We start from the raw sequence: 12,376 nt of genomic DNA, 5'->3' as shown, positions 1-12,376 counted from the left end.
TGCCGTAGGCGATGCACAAGGACATGCGGAGGGACAGGCAAGCGCTGCCGGTCTTTGTGCAGGAGAGACGGGAGAGCCGCCGGGAGTGGGAAGAGCGTGAAACCCCAGAGCTTGGCGAGACTGCTCTGCCGGGGTGGTCTCAGCGAGGTGGCCTGGCTGCTCCCCAAAACCTCCCCAGCTGCCCGCTGCGGAACGCGCCTTCCCGGGCATGCCCCAGCCGCCCCGCAGAAGCGGTGGGTTCCAGAACTCATGGAAAGCAAGAGGAGGACTGGAATGAGGCGCTAGATGGGAAACTCCACAGGGAAGGCCTGGGCTGGGGGATCACGTCTCAGCCTGGACCGCGAGTTCCCCTCCACCCCCCCCGAGCCGGGTGTTGCAACCCCGCCAGTCCCTCCCCCGGCCCCCCAGCAGTGCCTGCAGCCTGCCTGCTCTGTCCTGCCCACACCATGCCTCTTCCTGACAGCTCATTCCCTTCCTCCCCGCTGCCTGCCACGCTCACACCCTCCAGCCCCCACCCAGAGCCTGCTCCGCTCCGGGCAGCCCTCGGGGCCCAGCAGGCGAGGCCAGGGGGGTCACTGCACCGCCCGGCCCAGACGCACCTCACTGCCGGCTCCCCCGGACCCGGCCGGGGCAGAGGCCGGATCCTGCGGCGGGGCGCAAGGCACCAGCAGCTCGCCGCCCAGATGTGGGGCCAAGGCAGGGCGGCGTGGGGCCAGGGTGCCTCCGGGACCCCAGCCAGCCCGTCCGCCCAGGGCTGGCTTCCCGTCCCCGAAAGCAAACAGCCGAGCAAGGGAGTCACATCACGTGTCCTCGCGGGCAGCGCGTTCCCCGCGGGCCTTGGCCGCACTGCAAGAGCCAAGACGCAAGGCGGAGGTGGAGCTGCCAGAGACTTTGAGAAACCATGCGAGGGGAAGGAAGCCAGCGTCACTAGGGCAACATCGCAGAGAGCGCAAAACAACCGTGGCGCGGCCTGCGCCCGGCCGGCTGCCAGCACGGCTCCGGCCACCCCCCACCCCGGTGCCGTCCCGTTGGGAGGAGGGGGTGCAGCCAGGGCCGGCAGCGCAGCTCCTGGGGTGCTCTGCTTCCCGGGGGAGCCGGGCGACGCGGTGGGACCAGCTCCCCCAGGCAGCCCCGGCAGAGCCCCACGTGCCACCCCAGGGAGGAACCGCAGCGGACGGAGGCCCGACTCCAGGGCACGCCAAGCCTGGCGCTTCCAGGAACGCATTTGCTTTTGACTCTGCTTGGCTGACCAGAGCAAACAGATCCCGATGATTTACTGCAGCGCAAAGCTCGAGGGCTGAGTTTACTCTGGAGGGGTCAATGCACGGTGGGAAATGCACCCAGCGACAGCCGGGCGCGCTGCCCTGCTCGCCCCAGTGAGAGTGTAGCTGCTGGCACACGGGGAACCAAGACAGGAGGGAATGACAGCCTCTCATTTTGTGATCCTCAAGATGTAACCCCCCTCCTCCTCCCCCCCATTAAAACCTGTATTTCTGCTTAGCCCTGGGAGGTAGCTGCTGGCTGATAAGTGGCAACCTGGTACGTAAGCTGGGCATGCCTGAATTTGCTAAGAGTCTGCAGGAGGTGCTGCCCTCCTCCTCCTTGGCTCCCAGCTCCCCGCCAGCCCAGGGGACAAGGGCTCGGAGGAGCTCAGAGGGGGGACAGGCCCGTCGCCTCCTGGAGTCAGTCACGCAGCTCCTTCGGCCCAGCCATGCTGCGTTTCCTTCCCCTCCTAACTAATTTCCATGTTTTCCTCCTCTGCTCCCCCTGCAGAACAGCCTTCCCCTGCCAAGACTCAGCTCCCGTAACAATACCCAGCTGGGGCCACGCTGCGCATCGGTTTCCTTGAGAGAAGCCTGTGTGCCCAGCCCCAGCTTCCTGCACCCTGGCAGGATCAGGCCGTGCAGGGTTTGCTCTGTCAGCACCCCCACGGTGCCAGGGAGAAGGACGCTGGGCAGCAGACGGGGCCGAGAGACCCGGCCTGGTGACAGAGCCGTCCCTCCTGCTGGGACCCTCGCCCCGCGGCAGCCTGGCAAAGCAGCTCAGCGGTGCCGGAGAAGACGCAGCTCCCGGCTCTGTGCCGCCCAGTGCAACGCACCTACGCCCACCATGAACGCATCCACTGCAGATGCACCCCAAGTCTCCCGCCAGCCCAGCCAACGCAGGGCTTGCACCCCCAAGGAGGCACCCCAGGGTGGAGGCTCCCACGGCAGCAAGCGCTGCGCTCCCCGCGCCGAGCGAGGGGCCAGGCCTGCTTGGCGCAGGGGACGGCAGCAGGGAGGCAAGACCCGGCCGGGGAAGCTGGGGTTGAAGCCCTGAGCAGCAGTGGGGCCCCCACGGGGCAGGGCTTGCCTCACGGTCGGGCAGGGAGCTGCCACCCGGGGAAACCCCGCAGCTGCGAGGCACCTCCGGCTCGATGGCGGGGCAGGATATGGCGCCCGGGGAGGGGGAGCAGCCGCCCGGGCTGCGCCCCGTGCCCCTCAACCCGCTCCCCCTTCCCAAGCCCCCTCGGCACAGCCGCTTTCACTTCCTCCTCCACCCGAGGGGCCGCTTCGCTGCCTCGGCGGGGCCAGGTGTCCCCCGGGGTGGGAGCTCGGGCAGGAGGAGCCCGGGTGCAGGAGGGGCTCGGTGACCCCTATGCTCCCACCACGGGCTTTCTGCTTACTCATCGGGCAATGGGAAACCAAGTCCGCAGCCCAGAAGCAAGAGCTGCCATGCAGCTCACGGCTGTTATTAACCACCGGCACTTCCCGGCAGCAGACCGCAGCCCCCCACCCTTGGGGCCACCTCTCCCCCCATGCTCGGGGGACCGGGACTGCGAGGGACCCCCACTCCTGGCCGGCTCCTCTCTGCCCTTGGCGATTTCCCAGCTCGGTGGAGGAAGGAGTGGGGCTGGCAGCTTGTGTGCACGCATGCACGTCCGTCCCTCTGCCCTCTGTGCCCTCCTCGTCTGCTGGGGCACTGAGCAGAGATTTCCCCGGGGCTTTCTCAGGGACAGATGCTCAGAGGTTTTCCAGTGCTTGACACTCAGGACACCTGGGCTCTGCTCTGCTTTGCCCCCATGGGGACGCAGCCCAAGAGACCTCACCGCCTCTCGACGTGCCTCAGTTTCCCCGGGGTGCTGGGGAGGCTACCGCTGCTGGCGCTCTGCGGCTGAAGCAAGGGCACGGGACCACCGTCCCGGCCGGTGGGACGCCGGTGACAACGCCGCAGGGAGGACACCACAGAGCCTGCATGGTGGCAGGCGCTGGCCGCAGCCAGCCGCTCTCCGACAGTGAAAGCTCTTCTGATTCAGAGGAAGAGGAGCAGGGCCTTCCCCAGCTGACCCAGCCCCAGCGTGACTCACGGCACGGGGAGTCTGGCCTGAATCCAGCCCCCAGCTCCCACCCCAGGAGCTCACGTCCCATCTGCGGGGACCGGGGGGTGGGGGTCCGGCGCTTTCCGCCACAGCCCCCGCCGGGCGCAGCCTTTGCCCGAAGACGGTGGTGCGCCAGCAGCCGCATCCACTTGGCAGCCGGGCGCTTTGGACTTTGGGCCTGGCAGCGCTGCCGAGCGCCCGAGCAGGCGTGCGTCGGGCTGGGCCTCCACCTGCGAGGCCAACGGGAGCCTTGATGCCTGCCCAGCCCGGGCTGGCAGCTGCCCAGGCGCTGGCGCGCTCGCCCCGGAGGCTCCGCAGGCCCCGGGGTCCCTTCGCCGTCCCACCCCAAAACTCCGCAGCGAGGGCACGTCCCGCTCAGCGCCGGGGCCGGACAGTCGCTCCGCTCCCCTCCAGAGATTCCCAGCTCAGCTGCCGGGGGGATTTTCCGCGGCTTGCCTGGACCCCTGCCCGCGGCCGGAGCCCTGCGGGGAGCAGCCCCCCCTCTCCGGTGGGCCCGGGAGCGGCGGGGCCGGGGCCCAGAGCCCCGGGGAACGCCCGCTGCCCACCGGCGCGGCCCCCTCCCGCCCCCCGGCCGCAGCGGCCCCCGCCCGGGCCCGCCCCGCTGCCACCGCGGCGCCCCCGGCCCGGCCCCCGGGGCACCGGGACCTCGGCGCCGGAGGGTGCCGGGCAACCCCAGCCCCGCTCCCGCGGCGGAAAGGTGCGAGGCGGCGGAAAGGCCCCGAGCCCCGCTCCGGGAGCCGCCCCGGTACCGGCCCCGCGCCCCCGCCCCGCCCGCGCCGCCGTTACCTGGGCGGGAGCCGCCGCTGGCGAGGGGCGGCCGGGCCGGGCCGGGCCGCTCGGGCCCTCACTCCATGGCGGCGGCGGCGGGCGCGGCCGTGCCGGCTCCCGCGGCTGCCCCGCTCCGGCGGAAAGCGCCGAGCGCCAGGAAGGGGGAGGAGACGCGCGGGCGGCGGGTGCGCGCGGGGGGGCGCCGGCACCGGAGCGGCCTCGGCGGCTCCGCGGGACCCGGCCCCGGGCCCGGCCCTCAGGGCCCCGCGCCTGCCCCTACCACCGGCCGCCCGCTGCCCACCCACTGCCCACCCGGTCCCCACTGCCCACCCATTCGCCACCCACGCCTGCCCCACACCACCGCCCACCCATTGCCCACCCCACGCCTGACCCGTACCACCGCCCACCCATTCCCCACCCATGCCCTGCTCCGTGCCACCCACCCACCCATTCGCCACCCCACGCCTGCCCCTACCACCGCCCACCCACCCCTTGCCCACCCCACGCCTGCCCCATACCACCACCCACCCACCCCTTGCCCACCCTACGCCTGCCCCTACCACCGCCCACCCACCCCTTGCCCACCCCACGCCTGCCCCATACCACCACCCACCCACCCCTTGCCCACCCTACGCCTGCCCCTACCACCGCCCACCCACCCCTTGCCCACCCCACGCCTGCCCCTACCACCGCCCACCCATTCCCCACCCACGCCTGCCCGGTACCACCGCCCACCCATTCACCACCCCACGCCTGCCGCATACCACCCACCCTTTCCCCACCCACGCCTGCTCCGTGCCACCCACCCACCCATTCCCGACCCCACGCCTGCCCCATACAACCACCCACCCACCCCTTGCCCACCCCACGCCTGCCTGTACCACCGCCCACCCAACTGCCCACCCATTCCCCACCCCGCGCCTGCCCCATACCGCCCTCCCTTTCCCCACCCACGTCTCCTCCATGCCACCCACCCACCCATCGCCCACCCCGCGCCTGCCCGGTACCACCCACCCACCCCTTCCCCACCCGTTCCCCACCCACACCTGCCCCTACCACCCACCCACCCCTTCCCCACCCCTTCCCCACTCCACGCCTGACCCGTACCACCCACCCACCCATTGCCCACCCCACACCTGCCCCATAGCACCGCCCACCCACGGCGTTAGGGGTGCCCATGGCATTGGGGGTGCTCACGGTGTTAGGGGTGCCCATGGCATTGGGGGGTGCTCACAGCGTTACGGGTGCCCATGGCATCGGAGGGTGCTCACAGCATTAGGGGTGCCCATGGCATTGGGGGGTGCCCACGGCGTTAGGGGTGCCCATGGCATTGGGGGGGTGCCCATGGCATTGGGGGGTGCTCACGGCGTTAGGGGTGCCCATGGCATTGGGGGGGTGCCCATGGCATTGGGGGGTGCTCACGGCGTTAGGGGTGCCCATGGCATTGGGGGGGTGCCCATGGCATTGGGGGGTGCCCACGGCGTTAGGGGTGCCCATGGCATTGGGGGGGTGCCCATGGCATTGGGGGGTGCCCACGGCGTTAGGGGTGCCCATGGCATTGGGGGGGTGCCCATGGCATTGGGGGGTGCTCACGGCGTTAGGGGTGCTGCCCATGGCATTGGGGGGGTGCCCATGGCATTGGGGGGTGCTCACGGCGTTAGGGGTGCCCATGGCATTGGGGGGTGCTCACAGCGTTAGGGGTGCCCATGGCATTAGGGGGGTGCCCATGGCATTGGGGGGGTGCCCATGGCATTGGGGGGTGCTCACAGCGTTAGGGGTGCCCATGGCATTAGGGGGGTGCCCATGGCATTGGGGGGGTGCCCATGGCATTGGGGGGTGCTCACGGCGTTAGGGGTGCCCACGGCGTTAGGGTGCTGGCTGCACCGGGGGCACGCTGCCCGGGCCCGGCCACTCACGGTCACATTTCACCGGGGGGGGGGGGGGGGTACCCGCCCCGGGCCGCTCCTGAGGCCGCCCCCCCCCCACCCCCGCCCCGAGCAGGGCCAGGCGGGAGCCGCCAGGGGGCGCTGCCGCACCGCCGGTGCCACCGGGGCGGGGGGGGGGGGCCCGGGGCCGAGTCCCCGCCTTCCCCCATCGCTCCGCACCCCCTGTGACCCCGCCGTGCTCGTGGCCGTTACCGAGCACCAGACGCGTCCGGTGGGCCGGGGGCCTCCCCACGACCGGGGCGCCTGGCCCCGCCGCTCGCACCGGGGGTCCCCCGGGCCCCGCCGTGGCGCGGGGCAGAGGTCCCCCCCGGCACCCCCCGGCACCGGCACGGCTCGGGGCTGAGCCGCGGCCCCGGGGAGCGCGGCCCCTCGGGGGGCGGGGGACTCTTCCCGGCCCTGCTGAGCCCCCCAGCTCCCACCTCAGGGCCGACCCCGCCACAAGCCCCCCCCGGCCGCTGCTGCGGGGGCCCGGGGCCACAGCAGGCCGAGGCCCGGCAGCGTGTTCGCCCGGGAGGGGCTTTGTGGCGGGACCCTCAACGCTTGACCGGTGCCAGGGGCCTCGGGGCACCGGCGCTGGCACCCCCCCGCCCAGCCGCCCGCGTCTGCGCCGAGACCCCCGCGAGGCTCCGGGGGTGCGAGGGGCGGCGATGGCCTGCGTCCCCGCCAGCTCTGGGGGTCTCGGGGTGCACTGCCCCGGGGGACGGCAGAGCCCGGCAGCGCCCGCAGGGTGGGGGGGCGTGGGGAGGGGGCTGCGCGGACCCACCCGGGTGGGCGCAGGCCAGGGGCCACGCGTGGGAGGGATCCTGGCAAGCGCGTGGCTGCGGCCGTGCCGGCCATCTCTGCCGCGCAGGGCTTGCGCAACCGCCGGGGCCTCTGGCGCAGCGGTGGGGGGCACGGAGCAGCCCCTCGGACCCCCATCCCCATCCCTGTCCCCTGGGGGACCCCCGCCCATGCCCCGCCGGCCCTTCTGCAGGGGCGGCTTCCCAGGAACATCTGGACCTTCCTCCCAAACATCTGGCGCAGCAGCAGCCAGAATCAGCCACCCCCCCTGCCCCGCCCCAGGCCGGCCGCCTCTGAGCTGCTCCCCCCTCCCCGCCTCACCGGGGTGGGGGCAGGCGCGTGACATCATTGTTTTAACAGGTGACATCACTCGGGGGGGGGTTGCGGGCAGCTGCCTGCTGATGGGTGCCTGCACCGCTCCCCATCTCCCCCTCCTCGGCACCCGGCCTCGGCCCCTTGCAGGCAGCGGCGTGGCAGGGTGCTGTGGCAGATGGGTGACGTCACGGCTCCGGCTCTGATGTCACAGCTCCAGCTCTGACGTCACGGCTCCGGCTCCGAGATTGTAGCGGCAGCTGTGGCGGCAGGGGAGCGCGGAGGGGCTCTCCCCAGGCGGCGGAAGGCAGAGCCGGCCCCGTGGGGACCCAGGGAAGGGACAGGGTGGGCAGGGGCAGGGGTCTGGGCTGCCAGCCCCCCGCCCGGCCAGCAGCCCCCCCCGCAGCGTCGGTCGCGGCCGGGGCCCCGGAGCCAGCTGGATCCTGGAGCTTTTTAAAATGTTGCAATTATTGGCAGCGCGGCCCCAGCGCCGACCAGCCAAAAACGCAGATTACGGTGACGGAGACTCATTACCAAACATCCGAGGCAGGATGAGACGTTCCCTGCGGAGAAAAGGATGTTTTGGTGAGACGAGAACCGAGGCTGTTTTTTGGGAAGGCAGCTGCTGGCCCGGCTGGCAGAGCTCTGCCGAAACCCTACGGTGGGCTCGCGCGGCAGAGCTGGGCGCCGGTGGCAAGCGTGGGTGACCAGCTCTGCCTCGCTCGAGAGCTGATGCTGGGCAAGCGAACGCCAGCCCCGCGGCTGAGCCCTGCGCCCGGCCCTGCCGACACCGGGACCCCCCCGAACTCGCAGGGACGCCGGGGGATGGCGAGGGTCCCGCTGCCCTGGCACCCTGCTGGGGCCCTTCCGCAGCAGCGGGACCCCTGGGTGCCGCCTGGGCGTTCGCCCCGGGGGTCGGTCCTGCTCCCCGCGGGGTCTCTGGGGAAACGCCGGGTGCAGGCGAAATGGGGCCAGGCCCCGCCGCCCAGCAGCACCCGGTGTCCGGCCCCCGCCGCCCACGGGTCCCGGCGGTTGCCCGGCTCTCCCGGCCTGTGTTTGATGCCCAGCGGCGGCTCTACGCTGGCAGAGCCGGGCTGCCTGCCTGCCCGTGGGGCACGGCCCCCCCTGAGCCTGTGGGGCACGGCCGGCAGGGCCAGGCCTGGAGGGGCATCGCCAGGGTCCGGGTATTGCCAGGGTCTGGGCATCGCCGGGGTGCGGGCACCGCCGGGGTCTGGGCATTGCCGGGGTCTGGGCATCACCAGGGTCCAGGTACTGCTGAGGTCTGGGCATCACCGGGGGCCGGGTATTGCTGGGGTCTGGGCATCGCCAGGGTGCGGGCACCGCCGGGGTCTGGGCATCACCGGGGTCCAGGCATTGCCGGGGTGCGGGCACTGCGGTGTGGCAGGATGTGCCCCCGGCACCATGCGTGGGTGCGGGCACCACGGTGCTGCAGGCAGCCCTGCCGCGGCCATCCCCGGGCCTGCCCGGCTCCTGCCTGCCCCTGCCCCTGCCCATAGCACACCATACCATACCATACCCGTGCCCATACCATACCTGTGCCCATACCATACCATACCCCTCCCCAAACCATACCCATACCATGCCCCTGCCCATGCCATGCCCATACCGTACCCCTGCCCATACTGTACCCCTGTCCATACTGTACCCCTGTCCATACTGTACCCATACCATACCCCTCCCCAAACCATACCCATACCATGCCCCTGCCCATGCCATGCCCATACCGTACCCCTGCCCATACTGTACCCATACCATACCCCTCCCCAAACCATACCCATGCCATACCCATACCATGCCCCTGTCCATGCCATGCCCATACCATGCCCTTGCCCATACTGTACCCATACCATACCCCTCCCCAAACCATACCCATACCATGCCCCTGCCCATGCCATGCCCATACCATGCCCATACTACCTCTTTACCATACAATACCCCTGCCCATACCATGCCCCTGCCTGTGCCATACCTATACCACACCATGCCCCTGCCCATACCATACCCATACTGTACCATGCCCATGCCTATACCATGCCTGTACCATGACCGCGTCCATACCATACCTATACCATACAATACCCCTGCCCATACCATACCTCTGCCCATACCATACCATGCCCCTGCCTATGCCATACCCCTGCCCATACCATACCTATACTGTACCATACCCCTGCCCATACCATACCTATACTGTACCATGCCCCTGCCCATACCCTGCCCATACCATACCCCTGCCCATACTGTACCCCTGCCCATACTGGACCCATGCCCATACCCCTGCCCATACTGTACCCTGCCCATACTGGACCCGTGCCCATACCATACCCCTGCCCATACTGTACCCTGCCCATACCCTGCCCTCCCCCTGCCCGTACCCCTGCCCATACTGTACCCCTGCCCATACCACACCCTGCCTGTACCGTACCCTGCCCGCACCCTGCCCATACCTTGTCCATACCTTGCCCATACCGTACCCCTGCCTGTACCCTGCCCATACCCCTGCCCATACTGTACCCCTGCCCGTACCCTGCCCATACCCTGCCCGTACCCTGCCCATACCATACCCCTGCCCATACCCTACCCCTGCCTGTACCCTGCCCGTACCCTGCCCGTACCATACCCTGCCTGTACCCTGCCTGTACCCCTGCCCACACCATACCCCTGCCCATACCCTGCCCGCACCCTGCCCATACCGTACCCTGCCTGTACCCCTGCCCACACCATACCCCTGCCCATACCCTGCCCGTACCATACCCTGCCTGTACCCTGCCCGCACCCCTGCCCACACCATACCCCTGCCCGTACCCTGCCCGCACCCTGCCCGTACCGTACCCCTGCCCGTACCGTACCCCTGCCCGCACCCTGCCCGTACCGTACCCCTGCCCGTACCCCTGCCCGTACCGTATCCTGCCCATACCCCTGCCCGTACCGTACCCCTGCCCGTACCGTACCCCTGCCCGTACCCTGCCCGTACCGTACCCCTGCCCGTACCCTGCCCGTACCGTACCCCTGCCCATACCCCTGCCCGTACCGTACCCCTGCCCGTACCGTACCCCTGCCCGTACCCTGCCCGTACCGTACCCCTGCCCATGCCCCTGCCCGTACCGTACCCCTGCCCGCACCCTGCCCGTACCCCGCCCACCCCGCACCGCTCCGTACCCGCCCCGGGCCCGGCCGGGGGGCTCGGCCCCGCCACCGCACGCGCATGCGCGCCGCCGCGTAGTGACCCCCCCCCCCCGCCCCCCCGCGCGGGCGCCCTCCCCCCCCCTCAGGCGCGCGCGCGCGCGGCGGCGGCTCGAGGCCCGGGTGACGTCAGGCGGGCGGCGGCGCGCGCTCCATCCATCCCCTCCGCGGGCGGCGGCGGCGCGCGCAGCCCCCCCCCCTCCTCCTCCCCCCCCCCCCGCCCCCGCCCCCGGCGCCGCCGCCGCCGCCGCCGCCGCCGCCGCCCAGCCCGGAGGGTCCGCCCGCCCCCCCCACCCCCCGGTCCCTCCCGCCCCGTCCCGTCCCCGCCCGCGCCCCCTCCCTCCGCGGATGTCGGTGCGCGGGCCCGGGACGCGCCGCCCCGCGGGCAGCACGGTGTGAGGAGCCGCCGCCGAGCCGCCGGCATGGGGCCGCTGCTGCCCCTCGCCGGGTGCCTGCTGGCCCTGCTGGCCGCGCCCGCCGCCCGCGCCCTCGAAGGTGAGTCCGGGGGTGGGCGGCGGGGCCGGGGTCCGTGTGTGCCCCCCCCACCGCGGGGAGCGGTGCGGGGCGGCGGGGACGCCCGGCGGGGGCTGGGGGGGGGGGGGGGAGCGTGGCGGCTGCGCCCCGCGGCCGCTGTCGGGGGTGCGGGGCCGGGAGCAGGGGGGGCTCCGGCGGGGCCGCAGCGCTCGGCCGGGCCGGGGAGGGGGCGGGAGGCGCAGCGCGGCCGTGACAAAGCAGAGCGGGCCCCGCCGCGGGGGGGGGGCACCGGGGGGCACCGGGAGCTGGCTCGGCCGCCGCGTCCTTCCTCACCGGGCGCCCTTCCCCGCGCCCCCCGCCGCGCCGGAGGGGTGCACCCCCCCCCGGTGCCCCCCGCAGCCGCGGGTGGCCGCTCGCTCCCTCTCCCCGTTTTTTCCCCCTCTTTGCCGGTTTGTGGTGACTCCCAGCCCGCCCGCCATCCCATTTTCCTCTGGAATCCAAAGTTGTCCTCGCAGCCAGGCCGGAAAGTTGGAACTGGGGGTCCCTGGGGGCCGGGGTCCCCCCCGGGGTCCCCCCCCGCTCCCCGGGGCCGCCGTGACAGCCCGGCCTCGCCCCGCGCTCCCGCTCTTGCATAACCGGGGCTGCTGCTCCCGGAGCCGCCACAGCCCCGCTGCGGAGTTTGGCCACGGCCGCTCCGGTGACACTGGGAAAATGTTTACCCAGCGATGGGGCTCGTCTGTCTGTCTGTCCGCCCGTCTGCCTGTCCAGCCTCGTCTGCCAACCGCTTTTTTTCCAAGCTGCGCACGTCTGGTTCCCTGCTCTTCTTGATCTATTCAGTAAATGCTTCAGCGAGCTCGTCAGCTCGATGGCCGGGCTTTTCAGCGTACGAGGGGCTGCTCTTGGCAGCGCGAGCGCCTTTCGGAGCTGGCAGCCCAACGAGCCGGGAACTGGCGGCGGGGAAGTTCCTCGCGGAGCCTGGGTGCGTGGGGCAGGAGGCTGTTTTTCCCTTTAAAAGCAGAGAAATGGGGGTTCTGAGCTGGCGCGCTCAGCTTTCCTCTTACGGATTCCCTCTGTCCAAATGGGAGCGGCCTGGCGAACGCGAGAGACTGGAGCAATTGATTGGCGAGGGTTTTTTTTTCTTTTTTTTCTTTTTTGGGGAAGGTTTTTCTGTCCCTATTCTTCCCCCACCTTGGAGCGAACCAGGCGAAGCCGCTGGCGTTTGGTGGCGTGGCAGCGGCAGCGCCTGACCCGTCACCGGGTCAGAGGGATGGAGGAGGTTCAGGCAAAAGCCAGATCCCTGCTCCAGATTAGGATCTGGGGCTGCGGGAGGCTGGAGCCTGCGGTTTCCATCCCTCCGGCCCCTCCTCGCCCCGCTGCAGGTCCAGGCGCTTCGTTAGTGTCCCTTGAAGGGAGGTGGCAGAAGCGGAGCAGCTCCTGGCACCCCGCAGCCACCCCCGCTCCGCTGACACCCGCGCGGTCGTTAGCGCGGGGTTGATTGACCCCGCTGGCACCC

The 12,376-nt window shown here is 71.4% G+C and overlaps 1 protein-coding gene across 1 annotated transcript in view; it reads left to right on the top strand.

The window, feature by feature from the left end:
• Positions 1-10,811: 10,811 nt before the first annotated feature.
• The window catches only part of LRP1 (LDL receptor related protein 1), a 93,767-nt gene continuing 92,202 nt past the window's right edge, over positions 10,812-12,376 (top strand). The window contains exon 1 of the mRNA XM_075724875.1: positions 10,812-10,884. Within this exon, the coding sequence (XP_075580990.1) occupies positions 10,812-10,884 (73 nt within the window). The remainder of the gene's footprint in view (positions 10,885-12,376) is intronic.

Source organism: Pelecanus crispus, chromosome 26 (genome assembly GCF_030463565.1).
Source record: "Pelecanus crispus isolate bPelCri1 chromosome 26, bPelCri1.pri, whole genome shotgun sequence".
Taxonomy (NCBI): Eukaryota; Metazoa; Chordata; class Aves; order Pelecaniformes; family Pelecanidae; genus Pelecanus; species Pelecanus crispus.
The sequence above is the reverse complement of the archived record's forward strand: the minus strand, read 5'-3'. Positions and strand labels throughout refer to the sequence as shown.